At 56.8% G+C, this 19,364-nt stretch overlaps 1 protein-coding gene across 1 annotated transcript; it reads left to right on the top strand.

Annotated features, from left to right (window-relative positions):
- Positions 1-204: 204 nt before the first annotated feature.
- KIF3C (kinesin family member 3C) lies at positions 205-11,192 on the top strand. Its single transcript, XM_005436712.3, has 8 exons — positions 205-1,768; positions 5,917-6,018; positions 6,122-6,244; positions 6,349-6,467; positions 8,583-8,699; positions 8,982-9,090; positions 9,786-9,961; positions 10,860-11,192. Exons 1-8 carry the CDS (start codon positions 356-358, stop codon positions 10,951-10,953), a joined length of 2,253 nt encoding a protein of 750 aa, XP_005436769.2. The 5' UTR covers positions 205-355; the 3' UTR covers positions 10,954-11,192.
- The last annotated feature ends 8,172 nt before the right edge of the window (positions 11,193-19,364 follow it).

Raw genomic sequence — 19,364 nt, 5'->3', positions numbered from 1 at the left:
CCCGCCCCCCGCCCCCCCGGCCCCGCGCCCGGCGCCGCACAAAGGCCGGACTACAGCTCCCGGCGTGCCCGGGGGGCGGGGGGCGGGGCCGGCCGCGCCCCCCGCCGCTGCCCGCGCCCCCGCCCCCCCCCCGCGCCCGGCTGCGGGGCGGCAGCCAATCAGCCGCGCCGCCGCCCCGCCCGCCCCGCGCGCGCCGCCCGGCCCCGCACACACGGGCGGGGCGCAGCCGCCGCGCTGCCATGAGCCCCCGCGCCCTCCGCCCGGCCCCGGCCCCGGCCCCGGCCCGGGCGATGCTGCGGGGGCGGCGCGGCTGAGCCCCCACCCGACCCCGCCGCCGCCCGCCGCCGCCGCCGCCATGGCCGGTAAGTCCCGCAGCGGCTGCGAGGCGCTGAAGGTGGTGGCCCGCTGCCGGCCCATGAGCAGGAAGGAGGAGGCGGCGGGCTACGAGCGCGTCCTGGAGCTGGACGTGAAGCTGGGGCAGGTGAGCATCCGAAACCCCCGCGCCGCGCCCGGCGAGCTGCCCAAGACCTTCACCTTCGATGCCGTCTACGACGCCAGCTCCAAGCAGGCGGACCTCTACGACGAGACGGTGCGGCCACTGATCGACTGCGTGCTGCAGGGCTTCAACGGCACCATCTTCGCCTATGGGCAGACCGGGACCGGCAAGACCTACACCATGCAGGGGGCCTGGGCGGAGCCGGAGAAGCGGGGCATCATCCCCATCTCCTTCGAGCACATCTTCACCCACATCTCCCGCTCGCAGAACCAGCAGTATCTGGTGAGGGCCTCATACCTGGAGATCTACCAGGAGGAGATCCGGGACCTCCTCGCCAAGGACCAGAGCAAGAAGCTGGAGCTGAAGGAGAACCCTGAGACGGGGGTCTACATCAAGGACCTCTCCTCCTTTGTGACCAAGAACGTCAAGGAGATCGAGCATGTGATGAACCTGGGGAGCCAGACGCGGTCTGTGGGCAGCACCAACATGAACGAGCACAGCTCCCGCTCGCACGCCATCTTCCTCATCACCATCGAGTGCAGCGAGACGGGGCCAGACGGCGAGGAGCACATCCGCGTGGGCAAGCTCAACCTGGTGGACCTGGCCGGCAGTGAGCGCCAGAGCAAAATGGGGGCCCACGGGGAGCGCCCCAAGGAAGCGTCCAAGATCAACCTCTCCCTCTCTGCCCTGGGCAACGTCATCTCCGCCCTCGTGGACGGCAAGAGCACACACATCCCCTACCGGGACTCCAAGCTGACCCGCCTGCTGCAGGACTCCCTTGGGGGCAATGCCAAGACAATCATGGTGGCCACCTTGGGCCCGGCCTCGCACAGCTACGACGAGAGCCTCTCAACCCTCAGGTTTGCCAACAGGGCCAAGAACATCAAGAACAAGCCCAGAGTAAACGAGGACCCCAAGGACACCCTGCTGCGGGAGTTTCAGGAGGAGATTGTCCGGCTGAAAGCCCAGCTGGAGAAACGTGGTATGCTGGGGAAGAAGAGGAGAAGGAGCAGCCGGAGGAAGAAAGTGGTGGATGGAGAAAGCGCCACGGAGAACGAAGGGGAGGATGACAATGAGGATGGCCTGGAGAAGAACATGGAGAATTACTTGAAAGAGCAGAAGGAAAGGCTGGAAGAGGAGAAAGCCGCTATCCAGGATGACCACAGCCTGGTGAGCGAGGAGAAGCAGAAGCTGCTGCAGGAGAAGGAGAAGATGATAGAGGATCTGCGGAAAGAGCAGGAGGCCACTGAGCTGCTGGCCACCAAGTACAAGGTACGGTACGGGTCGCCGCGTGCTGTAGCAAGTGATGCTGAGGGAGGCCCTGCTTTGCTCACCTCCAGCCCCTCATGGGGTGCTTGAGTGGGTCCTCGGCAGGGTGCCCAGGCAAGGTGGGCTCCCAAGGAAGGTGTCCAAGCAGGATGTCCAAGGGCAGTCCCATGCTACTGTGCAGTGCTGAGCTGGGGTTGCCCTCAGACATGGACCTGCAGGGCGACCTCGTGTGGGAGCTGCTAAGGGTGTGGGGTAGGAAAGGCCACGAGGGAGTGGATCGATCGCTGGTGGCCCGAGTTTGCTGTGCTCAGCTCTCATCCCCCTCGGCACAACAAAGCAGCTTGCAGCGGGGTGGGGGAGTGATGCTGCAGATTCATCCCTGGTGGCCCTGGGAACACGCCCAGGGCTGGGGCTGGGGACACGGCACCGTCTGCCCCCCACCTGCCCCCCCCCCCCGGTTCTGCCCAACCCCCCGGCTCCTGCCCAGCCCGAAGATCTCTCGGGGGATGGGCAGGGCCGTGAGCCAGCAGGCAGGGCCTGGCAGCTCAGCGGGGACCCCTGTCCCCCCTCCCCGCTGCAAATCCTCCCCGGCACCCCAAGCCAGAGTGGGGTGCTTGGGGACATGTTGCTGGCACCTCCCGGGCATTGCATGCAGCCGGCTCAGGGATGCAGGGCTGAGTGCAAGAGGGGTTGTGGCAGCCCCAGCCCAGCCCCAGGCAACCGTGCTGGGGGTCCAGGACTGCGCCACTGCCCCCCACCAGCCCTGATCCTGACCCCAGTGAGGCTGGGGGGGTCCTGACCTCCTCCCACCTGCCCGCGGCTGCTGCGGGGGCCAACATGAGAATGGGGCTGGGGCCATAGTCCCAGCGGTGGGGAAGGAGCCCCAGCACCCTGACCTGCCGCGTCACGCTCCGGCACAGCCCCTCCATCACCATGATGGCCCGGATGCACTGGCTGGGCTGGAGACCCAGCATGGGCAAGGGGGGACATGCCTGTGGTGGAGCCCTCCAGGCAAGGGGGGACATGCCTGTGGTGGCTCTCCCTGCCTGGGTAATCAGAGGCTGAGCAGGGGAACGCTCTTGTCCCCTCCTCCCTGGCCAGAGCTGTGTTTGCTGCAGCCCCAGGGATGCGTGGCCATGCCCAGGGATGCGTGGCCATGCCAGGATGGCTGCACAGAGACCCGCAGGCTCACACTGGGACGTGCTGCTTGGGCAAAGCCATGGCAGGGAGGCTGGTCACCGACTGCATGACTGGTGTCCCGTGACGGGTGTCTCAGCAGAGCAGGATGCTCGAGGCAAAGGTGGGCTCCATGCAGCCGGTCCCCGCCGCTGCTGCTGCGGTGGAGTGCAGGTTGTCGCTGGCGACCATCCAGCGCGGTCTCGGTCTTCTAGTCCGGCGCAGCACAGCAGGGCTGGCTTGGGGCCACTGCGTGTCCTGTAACTGCTGAGTAACAAGGCAGGGCCGGAGGCGAGATGACACTGCATCCCCTCTGGTGGCCTTTGGAGCTGCTCCAAACGCCAGGACCCTCCGGCTGGGGGGGTACAGTACAGTCATACCAGCGATGTATCACCCCAGGGGGCAAAAATCCCCACCCTGTGCCAGAGATGGAGGGGCAGAGCTGGCTGTGACACTCACGCCACCAGGCACTGCCTGGGGGGACATTGTGGCAGGCACTGGGTGGCTTCCCGGTCCCGTGGGCAGCTCTCCCGCGCAGCAAGGCTGGGCGAGGAGGCACTGGAGTGAAAAGCACCCTGTGTCCTGCTGAAGCATTTAGTGGCTCTGCAGTGACTGTGGAGAAGGCAGCCGGAGTAACTGGGGGGATGTGGGGTGCCCCATGCGTGTGCGGGTGACCCGTCGTGCCATCACACTCGTGGAACATGGGCTCTGCCTTTGCCATCTGGCACGGCCTGGGGCCAGCCCCACCGCCCAGCAGGGACACACGGGCAGCTTGGAGAGGTGGGGGCCAGCCCACCCCGGCAGATGTGCCCCGTGACACCCAGATGTGCCCCGTGGCACCCAGGCGGACGAGCTGTGGGGGAGCCCCTGCTGTGGCTTGGCCAGGGCGCTGGGTGCAGCCCCTCCGGACCCCTCGCCTGACAGCTCTGCAGGGTGCTGGGCCTGGGCTCAGTGGGCAGGGAAGTGCCAGTGAAGTTATTTGGGTGCCGGAAATGAGTCCCCATGAGAAGCTTAGCGTTCAGTCTGTCCCACGCACTAAAGAAGATTGGGAGTTGTCTTTGTTAGAGGGAATAAAAGCCTTGGCGAGGAGATAACAGCGGCGCTAAGAACCCCCTTAATCCCGTGGCAAAGGCATAGCCGGTGGTGAACCCCACCGGGAGAGGCGGGGTAGCATGGTGCCCTGGCTGAGCATCATCCCAGCACCCACTTGGTCCCCTCCCTGCACCCCGGCAGGGCGTAGGGGACATCCACCATCACAGGGTGCGGTTAGGACGAAGAACTGGGTTTGGAGTGTGAGGGGCGAGGGGCCCCTAGTGCCCCAGTGCTCCCAGCCCAGCTGCTCCGGGGAGCCCTAGCTGGGGGTGGCATGGGGCTGGGGTCGGCGCTGGGGGGCTGCCACTGGGGGTCTCAGCCCATCACAGCAAGCTGGTGGCAAAACACCCAGCCAGCAGCACCCATCCAAAGGTGGCGGGGCTGGGGTGAAGGAGGATCCCTGGTGTTGGGGCTGGGGGGCTGTGCCCCATAGCCCTGAGCAGCTGCAAGGGTCTCACAGGGAGGGTGGCATCTAATGGTGTGGACATGGGGCTTGTCCTGTGGGTGCTGGGGAGGCCACTTGCATGTCCCTAAACCCCCATGCTGCACACCCCCACAGCCATCCTGTGCAGGGCCAGGAAGGGGAAAAAACAGGGGGAAAACAGAGGAAGTAGAGTATCGTCCCAGATAGCTATCGGTGTGAATGGGGGTCACTGGTTTGCCCGAGCCCCAGACCCCGTGCCCAGGGTGGTGCCAGGGAATGGCTGGGGAGGCACAGCACCCCCGAGGAGTGCCCTGCCCAGGGGCATGTGCCAGCAGCACCAGTGAATGCCATGAGCCCCCCCAAGTGCTGGCACTCCCCCTTGGCTTGGCATGACAGCCCTCCTGCCTCGCAGAGCTCTGGCTATAGCAGCTGGGGGGTCCCGGCGGTCTGGGCAAGGAGCAGGGAGGGAGCTTTGTGGTTGGGGTCCTGGATTTGGGGCAGGGGCAGAGGGACCCTGAGGGCATGCACCCATGGGTGAGGGTGACTGTGTGCTGGTGTGGTGACAGTCCGGTTGGTGGCGATGTCCTGGGCCTGGTGGCAGGCAGTGCTTTTTAAAATTTGTTTTAAATCTAAAATTTTTTTTTATTTGTTTATTTTTTATTTTTAAAGACATGTGTGGGGACATCTGGACCTGTCCTACATGTGTGTGCGTGCACAGGCTGCATGTGCGTGCGGATGCACATGCTGCACGTCGGTGCACATCCTTCACGCAGACGTGTGCACACACCCCACAGGGGGACATGCATGTGTCCCACATGTGGCTCATCTCCCCCAGCCCCACGGTGTGACTGTCCCAGAGCCCAGCTGAGCTATGGGAAATGCTGCTGGTGCGGGGGGCGGGGGGGGGGGGCTCCTGCAGTGTCTCCCCTGGCAGGTCACAGGGGCTCGGGGCAGAGCCCCCCACCCAGCTCAACATGGCTTGGCACGGCTTGGCACAGTGCTGCACAGCTTGGCTGGGGGTGGGCAGCTGGGGCCAGGACCCCGCTGCCGGCAGCTGCTGCACATCCGTGGCGTCCCGTGGGCTCGCAGCTGTGCGGAAGGAAGCAGGACCTGGCACAGCCTGGGCTCAGCGCCAGTGGCCTCATGCCACGACCCCACGGAGGGGGCGCATCACTCACACCGCCCTGCTCCAGCCCCTGCAGCTGCACCTGGTGGTGCCGAACTGGCCCCAAGCTCATCAGTGTCTGTCTGCAGCCCCCTCCCTGCTGGCTGGGGACCAAAGCGTGTGTGGCACTGAAAGCTCCCACCTCCCCAAAAGTGGAGGTGAGGGCAGGGTGCCCAGGACAGCGACCAGGGACAGGGGTGACCACCAGGCAAGGATGGCCTGGGGCAAAGTCCAGGAGGGTGGGGCGTGGGAGAGCCATGCTCTCACCCCCCACCTCGCTTTGTCCCCCACCAGGCGATGGAGAGTAAGCTGCTCATCGGAGGCAGGACCATCGTGGACCACACCAACGAGCAGCAGAAGATGCTGGAGCTGAAGCGGCAGGAGATAGCCGAGCAGGTAACAGCGCAGGGCCCTGACCTGGCTTAGGTGGGTGCCGAGGGTGTTCCGGGGGGCAGGTTTCCCCTCCAGGCTCTGAGTGTTTCCTGTCCCTGTGCTGCAGAAACGCCGGGAGCGGGAGATGCAGCAGGAGATGCTGCTGCGGGATGAGGAGACCATGGAGCTGCGGGAGACTTACACCTCCCTGCAGCAGGAGGTGGAGATCAAAACCAAGAAGCTGAAGAAGGTGAGAGCGTGACAGGTGGGACGGCTGTCCCTCCGGCCACCGGACCCCTGGGGCTGGCTGCAGCCCCTGAGCCCTGAGGCTGAGGGGCTGCTCCTCTCCCTCAGCTGTACGCCAAGCTGCAGGCCGTGAAGGCGGAGATCCAGGACCAACACGATGAGTACATTCGTGTGCGCCAGGACCTGGAGGAGGCTCAGAACGAGCAGACACGGGAGCTGAAGCTCAAGTAGGTGGTCGTGTGTCCCTCCCCCGTGCCCAGGCACGTCTGTGTGGGGTGTGCAGGGCAGAATTGGGGTGCTTGCAGCAGAGCTGGGGTGTGCAGGGCAGTGTTGGGGTGCACAGGGCAGAGCTGGGGTGTGCAGAGCAGACTGGGGTGTGCAGGGCAGTGTTGGGTTGCACAGGGCAGAGCTGGGATATGTAGAGCAGAGCTGGGGTGTGCAGGGCAGAGCTGGGGTGTTGAGAGCAGAGTTAGGGTGCTCGGAGCGGTGTTGGGGTGCTCAGAGCAGTGTTGGGGTGCTCAGAGCAGTGTTGGGGTGTGCAGAGCAGTGTTGGGGTGTGCAGGGCAGTGTTGGGGTGCTCAGAGCAGAGCTGGGGTGCTCAGAGCAGTGTTGGGGTGTGCAGAGCAGAGTTGGGGTGTGCAGGGCAGTGTTGGGGTGCACAGAGCAGAGCTGGGGTGCGTAACTGGAGGGAGCGATACAGATGCTGACAGCCGAGCACTTCCTACCCTGTCAGTAGTGGCAGAAGGTGTAAAGTATATTTAAACCTCTTGAGCTGGGTGAGTTGCCTGCAAAAGTATTAAAATGTTGCTGAGAAAGGTGAAAAACCAAAAAACAAAGCAGAAAAAACATCACAGCAGCAGTGTGGGCTGTGCCTGAGTTAAGGGTGGGTGGTGGCTGGAGGTAAGTGTGCCCCAAGGGCACCTGGAGACCTGCTCCAGCCCCAGCACTGTCCTTGGTCCTCGGCAGGGGAGCAGCTTTGGAGGGGACTCTGGGTGAGCCCCAGCCCCATGGGAGCTCCCAGCACGAGGTGGCACCTGGCAAAGCCGGGCAGTTTTCAGTCCAGGAACCTCCCAGAAGGAGATGCAGCTGCTGCTCCACCGCCGCTGGGGCGGTTGTTTTCACTTCGAGCAATGATCTTCCTCTGTATTGTGGTTTAACCCCAGGCAGCAACCCAGCACCACGCAGCCACTCGCTCACTGCCCCTTTCCCAATGGGATGGGGAGGAGGATCGGAAGGGAATGTAAAACTCAAGGGTGGAGATGATAACAATTTAATAGGTAAAGCAAAAGCTGCGCACACAAGCAAAGCAAAGCAGGGAATTCATTCCCCACTTCCCACGGGCAGGCAGGTGCTCGGCCATCCCCAGGGAAGCAGGGCTCCATCACGCGTTAATGGTTACTTGGGAAGACAAGCGCCGTAATGCCAAACGTCCCCCCCTTCCTTCTTCCCCCAGTTTATATACCCAGCATGATGTCATATGGTATGGAATACCTCTTTGACTAGCTTGGGTCACCTGTCCTGGCTGTGTCCCCTCCCAGTTTCCCCTGCCCCTCCAGCCCTCTCACTGGCAGGGCCCAAGGAACCAAACAGTCCTTGATTTAGTAGAAACATCACCCAGCAACAACGAAAACCATCAGTGTGCTATCAACATTGTTCTTACACCAAATGCAAACCACAGCGCTGCACCAGCTACTAAGAAGAAAAATAAGTCTATCCCAGCTGAAACCAGGACAGGTATCTTTAAAAAACTGACCCAGACTTATCTAAGGATTTCAGCATTTTTAAGGCAAAGTATCTATACTTTTACTAGAAACAAAATTTCATCTCAAATTTTGCTACCTTTCACTTTGAACACAATTCAAACTTTTTAAAAGCTGGCAACTCAGTGAAGTGACTCATCGACTCAAATTTGCCCCAGAAAAATGTAGAAAGAAAAGATTCCCGTTGGGGTCCATTTTGCATTGTTGAACGTGTCTATTTTCTGGTCGGGCAGATGGTCCTGAGACGAGAGGGGGGTTCCTGCCTGGAGGAAAGGGTTCCTTGCTGAGCTGCCCACGTGTCTCCGCTCCTCTCTGACAACTGTCTTCCTCTGCCCTCCCTCTCCTGCCTATGTCACCTCTCTGCCGGCTGGATCCATTGCTTCAACCTCTCCATTTCCATCATGTTTCCATCTTCTGGATGTTTTCCCATTTCCCTGTGCTGTCTGCTTCTCTTCCTGCCATCCCTTTCCTCTCCCTTTCTGCCCTGTTTTTTGTCACTTGTCACATTAACTCCTTCCTCTCCTGCTCCTTCCCACCCCCTTGCTCCCGCTCTGTCTCCCTCTCCACCGGTCCCTTGCTCAGGTACTTGATCATCGAGAACTTCATCCCACCAGAAGAGAAGAACAAGATCATGAACCGCCTGTACTTCGATGGTGAGGAGGACCAGTGGAAGTTCCAGCCGCTGGTGCCCACCGGAGGGTACGTCCCCAGCGCTGACCCACGCTCTGCCCCAGCACTGATGACCGTGGGCACGAAGCCTCTGGCAGCAGAGCAGGGACATCCCCAGGGCTGGAGGGGACAGCAGAGACCCAGGGGTGCTTGCGGGTGCCTATGGGTGGGAATCCTCTCCAAGCCAAGCCCCACCAGGAAGGGCCATCCCTCACTCACTGTAGAAGGGCTCTGCTTATCACTGTTCGGATGCATTTTTAGTAGGTGTTTATGTTCTCCAATCCACGTTCCTCTCTTAATTTATTTTTTTAGAAACAGCAACCAAATGAAGAGGCGGCCTACCTCTGCGGTGGGGTACAAGAGACCCATCAGCCAGTATGCCCGCGTGGCCATGGCCATGGGATCTCATCCTCGGTACCGGGTAAGTGAGAGGGCGCTGTGCGTGCCAGGGAGGGACAGTAAGTCATTGGATAAATGGGAGGGAGGGAGGGAGGGATGGATGGGTAAGTGGATGGATGCATGGATGGATGGATGGATGGATGTGTGGGTGGGTGGATGCATGGATGCATGCATGAGAAGTGCATGGGTGGATGGATGTGTGGGTGGGTGGATGGATGCATGCATGGATGGATGGATGGATGGATGCACGGGTAAGTGGATGGATGGATGGATGTGTGGGTGACTGGGTGGATGGAAGGAAGGATGAATGAACAGTGTGAGAGAAGACAGAGTAAACAAGCTCACAATGATTTGGGATATGTCAATTCAAGCTCCCAGCTTTATTCTCCCACCTGGCAGGACTGTGGCCGTGCTCTCAGCCAGTCCTTGAGCTGCTGGCTCCCTGGCTTTGGCAGCACCTGCCATGTGAAAGGACGGGGCCATTCAGCCTCGCCTGCTGGACTCAGCCCTGGGAAAGACCAGAAGAGCCTGAGCAGAGCCATAAGCCTGCATCCCAGTTTGGAGCTTGCTTCATGGCTGCAGCAGCCAGAGGAGGGTCCAGCTCCCCAGCATGCTGGTCAGCTTTTCTCAGCAGCATGGAAATACCAAAGCTGGCACCGTGTTTTGTCACGTGGTGACTCCTCGTATTGGTTTTCCTTCTGCCCTGTGCTGCTGCAGGCTGAGAACATCATGTTCTTGGAGCTGGACCTCTCTCCTCCAGCCATCTTTGAGTTTGAGCGGAGCAGGGACCCAGCAGAGCAGGACCCCCGGGCTCTCCACCTGGAGAGGCTGATGCACCTGGACAGCCTCCTGGAGCGGCCAGCAGCCTCCCGGGTGAGGAAGTCCCGCTCTTGGTGAGTGCCAGCGAGCAGGGGGACATGCAGGGGCTGTGGAATGGCTGAGATGCTCTGTGCAGGGCAGCGTGTGGGCATGGGGCAGGAGAGGGGTCATAGCAGAGCTGTAAGCCCAGCGGTTGTTTTGGGGTTGAAACTGGTGATGAATCATTTGGGTGTTGATGAGATTTTAAAATACAGCTGACATTGCTTTGGTAACAGTTGTTGGATGCATGTTAAAAGCAGGGTGATTACATCTCAGCACAGGGAAGATGTGGACCTGTTGGAGCGGGGCCAGAGGAGGCCAGGGAGATGCTCAGGGGCTGGAGCAGCTCTGCTGTGGGGACAGGCTGGGAGAGCTGGGGTGGCTCAGCCTGGGGAGGAGAAGGCTGCGGGGAGACCTTAGAGCACCTGCCAGTGCCTAAAGGGGCCGGCAAGAAAGCTGGGGAGGGGCTTTGGGCAAGGGCAGGTGGCGATGGCACACGGGGGAATGGCTTTACCTGAGAGGGGAGATGGAGATGAGAGATGAGGCAGAAATTCTTCCCTGTGAGGGCGGCGAGGCGCTGGCCCAGGCTGCCCAGAGCAGCTGTGGGTGCCCCATCCCTGGCAGGGCTCAAGGCCAGGCTGGACGGGGCTGGGGGCAGCCTGGGCTGGGGGGAGGGGGCCCTGCCCGTGGCAGGGGGGGTGGGACTAGATGGTCTTTAAGGTCCCTTCCCACTCAACCCATTCTGTGATGCTGTGAAGCACCTATGTCCCAGATGGTAAGACACAAGGTATCGTCCTGCCCACCACTGGGTGTCCTTTAGTGCTGCCTGCATAGCAAATGACTGAGAAAATGGCTGGATTTCAGGGAGTGTGGGAGGAAGGGGAAGGGGAGGGAGAAAGAAACCAGGTTTTCTTGGGTTGTCTCCCCATCCAGGTGCCAGACGCCGCGGTCACTGCCATCCTCAGCCACGCATGTCTCCCTCACCTCCAGCTCCCCACGCACCACCACGATGCCAGCTCAGGAGTGATGTCCTGTACCCCCTCGTCCCCCACACCGCCTCACAGTGAGGACTGTGCCCTGCCAACGGCTGGGGAAGGGGCCCCAGCCGGCAGCATCTCCACCGGTCCCAGTTCATCTTTGTCTTCAGCTACTCTGTGTGCGCGTGTGTTTGTATGAGACGCTCACGAACATCCCCTGGGGCGAGGGGAGCTTCCCCCTCCTTCCTTCCGCCCCCTCCTCCTCGATCTGGATCTGTCACTTTATTTATTTAACGTATTTATTTATGGAGTGGTTGATGCACAAAGTCAGGAGATGCGTTTGGACTGAAGGACATCCAAGGCTGGCAGTGGGCACCACGCCAACCGCTCCTCGGGTACGCTCAGCCCCCAGCCCCACCCACGCCGTGGTCGCAGCCCCCACGCAGGGCTGGAGCACGGGGACACTGGTGGGGTGGGCATCACCGCTGTACTGCTCGCTGTCATGCTCCGCAGAGCAGGCAGGAGAGGGCATGTGCCCCTCTCCGGTGGCTTTGGCAGAAGGTGAAGTGGCCACGGACTCTGATGCTGCATTTGCTTTGCTGGATCCCAGGGAATTTGTCAATTTCTACAAGGATTTGGAGACTTCATGGTGTCAGCACCTTGTGCTGGGCTTGTCAGAGGCCCAGAGGGACTCCAGCCTGCGTCAACACTGGTGGCAGCAATGACATCTCATTGACTTCTGGGCATGGCTGTCATGCCAGGAATGCCAGCTCCATCCACAGAGAGGGCTTGCAGATTAACCAAACCAAGTCAGTCCTGGCAGTGCCGGGACTTCGTTCACCTGTGCCATGCTTTGGAGACGGCTGGCCCTGTCCTGCTCGGTTGTCTGACACCCAGCTTGCTCCCATCCCTGACTAAGTGGGTGTTTAAGTCCTTATAGCAAGAACAGGAGATGGAAATGTCCATCCCCTTCCACCCATCCCTCCCAAAGACATACGTAGTCTGGGAGCAATGCTACCTAAGTGAAACCAGAGGTGAGAGTGTCCATCATCCTGGCGACTAAAGGCAATGAAGAAATGCAGGACAAGATGGAGATGCCCAGCGGAGTGATGTCAACATCACTCTCCTCCAGGCTGGGCAATATCATGTGGAGGTCACCTTGTAGTTGGGAGAAATTTCTTGGTGATTGTGTGGGTCATGGAGAGATGAACGTGTAATGGGTAAGGGGGGGCAAGCCGTGAGGCCACTCTGGCGATCTGAAACCCATCCCAGGCAGCAGCACACGTTGGTGCCAGGACATCGTTCGGTGTTCCTGAGTGATTCAGCTTTCAGCAGTTCAGCTGAGGGAAGGTGAGTCCTTGTTGAAGACCATTCCTGGCAGGGCCAGGCCAGCAGCTGCAGTTTCCCTGGGATGGCTTCCAGATGTGTGGAGATGGGGGAGATCCACTTGTTTGATGAGACCCTAACGAGTGAGGGAGTGAGTGCCTGGTTCACCTGGGAGGATACGGGTCTTCAAAGGGACGTTCGCTGAGGCCAGTCCCTGGGAAGGCAGGTCTGAGATCACAGGTGAGGAACATCTTCTGGCGATGAAGATAATTTCTTCCACTGGAGGACTGGTCACTGCTCGCCTCCAGGCCTCCTGCACACAGGACCCAGTGTGAGGGAGGGAGAGGGAACGAGGCACAGACACGGAGCAGAAGCATCAGGAGCAGAAACATCAGCTGTGTCTACATCAGAGCAGTGCAAGTCCCACCCAATGGGACTGCCCCATCAATGTGCTTCATGTGACCAGCATCCACAGACCTTCCCATCCGTCTGACACATCCCCTGCTCTGCCACGGCGTGTCTTCTCCCCATCCCCTGTAATATTGTCCTGCCTCTTGATCATTGCCTCTGCCACCATCTTCCCTTCCCCACCTGTGCCCCGTAACACCTTCTGCCTCTCCAACGTCTTCTCCCTCACCCCAGCACCTGGCTTGTAGGCTCTTGCAGAAGGTGTTGATTGCCCCCAGGACGGAGCTCGTTCCCTTCCAGCAGCGGACAGCACTGGTCTCTGCTCAGGGTGCAGGTGGGGCGGTCTAGGAGTGAGATGGGTCTCTTCCATGGCTTGTTGTGAGGTTCTGTCCACAAGTACCGCCAGCAGCCAGGAGGTTGTCCCTGTGCATCTCCTGGTGTGAGCTGGTTCTGTCCCCATGAAACGTGGTGGATGAGAGCCTGGTTCTGTATTACTTTCCAGGATAGCGTCTGGGAGTCGGGGTCAGGAAGCACAGATCTCAGAAAGGGGAGAAGCTGCCTGCAGGGTGGCCTGTAGGATTGTATTTTCCTCCCTTCCTTGTTTCCTAATTGCCCCAAGTTCACCTTCAGCTGGGTCAGCAGCTTGTGGAGCCCCAAGGTGATGAACTAGCAACAGTCTTTTTTACCTTGGTTCTCTACCCAGGGCGTGGAAAACAAAGCTCAAGAGCTGATGGTCTCTTGTTCCTCCTGGCTTGCCCCAGGCCATGGAAACATTACGTTGAAGGGTGGATGTGCTCCACACCCATCTTCCACTGCACATGCTGGTCCTCACCTGTGTCACAGCAAAAGACAGGTCCAGGTCCAGCAGAACCGTGGTCACAGTGGGATCCATGGGGAAGCCCTTCCAGCAGAGCACAGTGCCGGGGATGGCATGAGCCTCTTGCAGCGTCCCGAGCGTGGCTTGCAACGCAGCTCTTGTGTGCCCAGGTCCAGCAATCTGCCGTGCACTCACTGTCGCCCTGCACTGCTGCCGACGACCTCCCACCTCCTTAGCACAAAACCCAAGGCAGGTTGGAAGCAGACGCTGGTGATCTGAGCTGAGACCGGGCAAGCGAGCGGCGGTGTTTTCCCTCCGCCTCGGGTGGCTCCGCGCATCACTGCAGCAACCTCAGATGTATATTTGTAATGTTCTTTGGTCTTTGTATGTTGGTGCGTGTGTATTTACATATGAGTGTGTGTCGGTGTGTGTGGGTGCGCGCGTGTGTGTAGCTAAGGGATCTATTTACCGTCAATGTGAGTGACTGTACAGGGGGCAAATCACGGGGGCAGGGCTGGGTGGGGCTTTTTTTTTTTTTTTCACTTGTTTAATTGGTTGTTTAGTTATTTTGGGTTTCAGGTTTGGATATTTATTTTTTTTTGCGAGAGGGTGGGTTGGGGTCTGTTTCAGATCAATTGACAAGGTGAGGGCCTTGATTAGGACCAAATTTTTGTGCCTGTTGCTCTGGTGATTTATTTAGAAATCAAAAGTTTACTGTATGGTGGCCCATCCTCGTCACTCTATACATATGAATATACAGGACATATTATAAATATATATATATTATACATACTGTATGGAGAGAGGTCATTAATCTCACATCCCCTCTGGCTTTGGATGGACACCTCTTCAATATGCTGTAATGTAGCTTTGACCCAGTGCTGGGAACGACCAGAAAGTGCCAGCACCCTTCAAAAACTGGCAATGACACCAATAAAGGAATGAGCATCATTGCAAAGGGCGTCTGCAGCCTCGTTCATCCGCAGCTCCAGCCGGCTGGATCCTGCAGGCACCCCCTTAGTCAGTGCAGGCACCATGTACCCTGTGCAGGGGGGACCTCGCGGGCTCTGTGTGTTTAGAAACAAAGATTTGGGATTAGGGCTCCTGCTGCGGTGTGAACGGGGGCATCGATGCCTGCCCTGCCTGGATTTCTCCATGTATTTGTCCTGGTCCGTGTAAGGCAGAGTGTTTGCACTACAGCAGCTGTAGTTTGCAGGAAGCTTCACTAGAAGGTCTAAGTACCAAAAGCTGGTTTTGCTGGGAATGAGCTCACTTGCTTTCTGTATAAAAGGCAATATATGAGCTCCAAGAGCACAGTGAGGCCCCTGTAAAATGGGTGAGTCATTTTGGAGGCAATTTCATTCTACGTGCTCACTTATTTTCCTTCCAGCTTCGTGACCAGGATGCCAGGAATGGATCCCCACATGGTCTGGTTTATCAGCATCAGGTCCGTAGCCTGCATTAGGTGCGGCATGGGGAGCTGGCGGAGCAGGGGGCTGGAGCTGGGTGGGTGGGCTGGCCAGGAGCCCCCCTGGTCAGATGCCTGGGGAGGATGGTTCTTGCAGAGGAAGCAGGGAAGAACATGGGGGTAAAAGCAAGTGAGATAAAGTGGGAACGGTTACAACCTGCAGGGAGAGCGAGGAAGGACCCATGGACAGCCAAGTGAATCAAAGCTGGTGGTGAAACAGGAGCTTGGGTAGCCTCAGCATTTCAGGAGCAGCAGCACTGAGCAGGGAATACACTGGTCATCTCTCAAGTACCGCCGCATTTTTCTCACGCCGCTGAAAACGGGGATGTTCCCCTGCCGTATGCATTCAGGCAGCTCTTACGAAGAAAACACTGCAATGGCACCAATTTCCCATGCTTGGAGATCGTCCTTGGCAGTCTGACCCGGCATGGCAGCCACAGGGCATGGCAGCGGCGCAGGCAGCTGGTGCTGGGCACCACTCACGGGCACCGCTCACGGCAGCGGCGTGCCTCCCTCTGCTCCCCAGCGTGCTTTAACGCTGGCCTGACCTGGTGAGCTGCCTCTGTGCACTCATCCCGGGGTAGCCCGGGCGCCTGTGGGCACAGCGGCAAGGACATGGGCAAAGTGAGGGACAAGACACACAATGAGAAGGAAGAGGAAAGAGAAGAAGAAGAAGGCAAGCCATAGCTGCATCAGTAGTAAGAGAAAACTGAAAGAGGGGTGCTTCACTATGCAGCAGGGAATGGATGATACTACCAGAGAAAAAAAACTAAGCATGCAATGGTTTTGGGTTTGGGTTTTTTTGCTTCAGTCTTCATTTAAAAGGTCAGTTGCGATCAGGTGGCTAACAATAAATGTCAGCAAAAAAAGGCTGAGGACTCAGGCTAAAATAAGAAAATGGTAGGTTAAAGATTTCTTTTGCATGCTGGAGGTTTCCAGATTGGCCGGGTCTGATTTAATTCATATTGACATACATAGGGAAGTTGGCAAAGCAATCTCGGGGCTGCAAGCGAGGTGTTTTGAGATCTCATAAAGAAACAGGAACAGGACAAACGTAAGGAATATCTTTACAGTGGGGAAAAGGAGGACTTGAGGGATTATATACTTAACTTCAGTGCCTGAAAGGATATTGAATGGGTCAACAAAACCCATCTGTAAGTATTGATAGAACAAGTAACAGCCAGCATGGCTGGGTCCAAACCAAATCACATCAAAACCAACTTCATCGTCTGCTAAGAGTAAGAGATCTTGCAGATATGGAGGAGGCATGAACTGTGGTATATCGAGATGTTGGTGAAATGCTTTGACGCACTCACTGACGTGAGGCTGAAGTGGAGTTAACGGTGGCAGATTTTTTCCACAAGAAACAGGTCGTAGGGAGGCAGAGACAGCAAGGGGGTTTGTTCTGGTTTGTTCTCCTTCAGCCCAGCACTCCCACGGGCAAGCCTTGCTGGGCACCACTTTCCAACCAAGAACGGGACCATTTGGAATGGGTTTCAATGGGAATGATGTGAAAACATCAGAAATTGAAAGAAACAGGGTGGTATCAGTTCTAGCTACCGAAAGGAGACAGGACAAGAACTTCTGGCCTTAGAACACAGTGGGAAATAATTAGAATTTGGGAAACCCATTGTAAGCCCCCAAGGATAACACAGCGCTGGAGTAGTTCACACATGTTATGATACAGAATTGCTTCCACTGGCGGCTTTTAAAAGCAGATTAGACTGACAGCTGTCAAGAACTGCTTATGAGACAGTTAATCATGCTGGAGGGCAAAAGATGACGAGATAACCCCTGAGCGTCTCTTCCAATCCTGTTTTCCATCATTCTGTGATACGAGCTTCCTGCAGGGCTGCAGCCTGGGAGGGCAGCTGAACCCTGGGCAGAGCTGGAAGAACTGGAGAGGGACAAGGTAAAGAAGGGCAAAAGTCGGAGTTTGTCATGTTCAATTTATCTCACCACTGCCAGTGAAGGCAGCCTGCGAGCAGATCAGAAGAGCAAGGTCCCTAGGTAACAGAGACAATAAAAGGGGGAAAATGACAAATTATAAGCCTCGCCATGCAGTCAGGAGCTCTACTTATTCCAAAGGAGTTCAGAAATCCCACAGGAAGGGTGCAGAGAAAGGCAAAGGATTTTTCCACAAGTGTAACTGCCAAAAACATTCTGAAATGTCAGCTTTGGCAATGCACGTGGTATATCCCACGGGACAAGAGGGTGACTTTGAGGAGGTAAAAATGCTCCGGTCACCAAAATGCTCTTTCCTTGCAAATTCTGCGGTGTCTGGTTAATGATGTTACAGTCTTGGGGGCTGTTTGATTTTTCCCTACACCAGTGGCAGCCCATCAGCCAGGAGAGCAGCTGCTGGTTTGGCCTAATGAACGTAAGCGTTGCTGCTGCCTCTGTCACTCTCTCCTGTCCCAGTCAGAGGCAATGGCAAGAGGGCACAAGCGCCTGCAGAGCGTGCATAAGGTTTGTGCGGTGCTTGGATGCCCTCAGCTACTGCATCTCATGAATATTGATGATCCAAGTTCATAACATTTGCAATGCAGAAAATACCCAGGAGTGTCTGTGTTTTCCAGCTTAGCTTGGTTTTGTTTTGTGATTTGTTTGCTTGTTCTTCGGGGCTGGCTTGTCTTTTTACAAATGTCTGCTGCAGTTTCTTTATTGATGACATTCAGTGGATTTAGCAGCGAGGAGAATCTTTTCTCCGGTTGAAGATCTCTTTGCTTCCCTGGAACAACTATCCCCTGTAGTCCTACAGGATCACACAGAAGCCTACGGTTTTGACGAGAATATTGAATCAGGTTATAGACATATGATTTGAAGAGCTGTGTCCCATATACTGACAGTTCAAAAAAGGTTGTAATTTTTTAACAGAAATCTAGAAAATATAGGGTCAATTCATGATAACAAATTCAGTTTCTTTCTTACTACAATTCATAGGACTGTAATATATCTGAAATTTCTGCCTAAGATTTGTACGGCTCTATATGCCAACATTTACATTTTCAATGATGAACGTAAGTGAAAATTTTGAAGGGGCCAAACATCTACACCCCACCTTGTCAGCAAAGACATACCCCATGTCATATATACTTGGGTGGCCAGTTTGTTGTGGTGAAGATCAAAGGCCCACAGAAGTAGCTACTTACCATTTAAATAAATCCTGACATAACCCACAGCATTCAGATTCCCTCAGAGATGGAAATCACTTTGAAGACATGGGCCAAAAGAGCTGCAGAAGAATCAGCAAGAAGCTTCTGTGACTCTAACAGAGGGCAAGTGGGATGGGATGAAGGCAGATGGCTACCAAGGCAAGGTCCCCAGCCTGCAACACCTACAGATAATTACTCCCTGAAGAGCATCCAGCTCTGCTTTCAGACTGTTAGAAGATGGTTTTAGTGGGCTCAGCCCTGCAGGTCAGGGGTAACTGATTGCAGAGCCATTGCCGCTCCCTGCAGCGCGAAACATGAGTAAGAGGTTTGGAGTGGGGCGCTCTGCAAGAAACGCGGGGAGTTGCTCCATGGCCAGTGACTGCTGTGACTGGACAGCCTCAAGCAATTTCGAGTAGTGCTGGTCTCCAGGCCAGACTCACTCTTAGAGCAATGACATTCATGTGGTTAGTGACGTGCATTTAGGACTGACTGTGTCTGAAGTGGAACTGGGTGCTAGAGCTGGGGTCAGCAAAAAAACGTCTGTGCTGGGAAGGGTGGGCAGAGTGACATGGGCACCCTTTCGTCTCCTGTGCCAAGGACAGAAGGATGTGTTCGGGGAAAATTTATACACCTCCTGGTTCCTCTTCTTGCTCTCCTCTTGTGTGTGGAGAATGAGCCACCGCGATAGTGACTAGTCTCTGAAACCTCCATAACATTTGGAGGTATGATCAAGATACGCAAGGATAGTTCAAAGCAAGGCTTATCAAGTGTTTTATATCTCAGTCTCCTTCAGGAAAGCGGGTAACACTTGCTGTCACTGAGCCCTGCTTTTCTTTCAGTCCAGCTCTGCCACTCCTGGTAGTGGTGGCTGAGGTTCTGCTGCTCCCTCATGCCTGCCCCAGGACAACGTACATAAGGGACACAAAGACCATCAGGACTCCTGGCTCTCAGGAAAGCTCGTCTCTCCTCCTGACCCTATTCCTGAGCCACGATGAGCCAGGTATTCTAAATCCCAATTTTCCTATTCCTAAAGCAGTGCTAAAGCTTATCATCATCTTTGTAAAGTACTTTGAGATTTACTTGTTATAAAAAGTTGCAAAAGAGCTAAATGTTTTTACCACTGAGTAATTTTAAAGTATTTCAGCACGAAGGTGACTACAGTCACTAAAAATATGTTGCATGGACTTCCCAAGACAAAAGCTGTGCCGGAAGCCTTTAGTCCAGAAAAGCTTTTTGGGTTTGGTTTTGGGTTTTTGCTGTTCCTTGATGCTCTGATGACACCCTGTG

Source organism: Falco cherrug, chromosome 6 (genome assembly GCF_023634085.1).
Source record: "Falco cherrug isolate bFalChe1 chromosome 6, bFalChe1.pri, whole genome shotgun sequence".
NCBI lineage: Eukaryota > Metazoa > Chordata > Aves > Falconiformes > Falconidae > Falco > Falco cherrug.
Note: the sequence above shows the minus strand (reverse complement) of the source record. Positions and strands in the feature narration are given on the sequence as shown.

What these genes read in the sequence shown, in the direction of transcription:
- KIF3C (XM_005436712.3), top strand. Translation starts at nt 356, where the DNA reads ATGGCCGGTAAGTCCCGCAGCGGCTGCGAGGCGCTGAAGGTGGTGGCC. An exon ending in TGCTGGCCACCAAGTACAAG is followed by an intron (nt 1,769 to 5,916) that starts GTACGGTACGGG and finishes GTCCCCCACCAG; the next exon opens with GCGATGGAGAGTAAGCTGCT. An exon ending in ACACGGGAGCTGAAGCTCAA is followed by an intron (nt 6,468 to 8,582) that starts GTAGGTGGTCGT and finishes TCCCTTGCTCAG; the next exon opens with GTACTTGATCATCGAGAACT.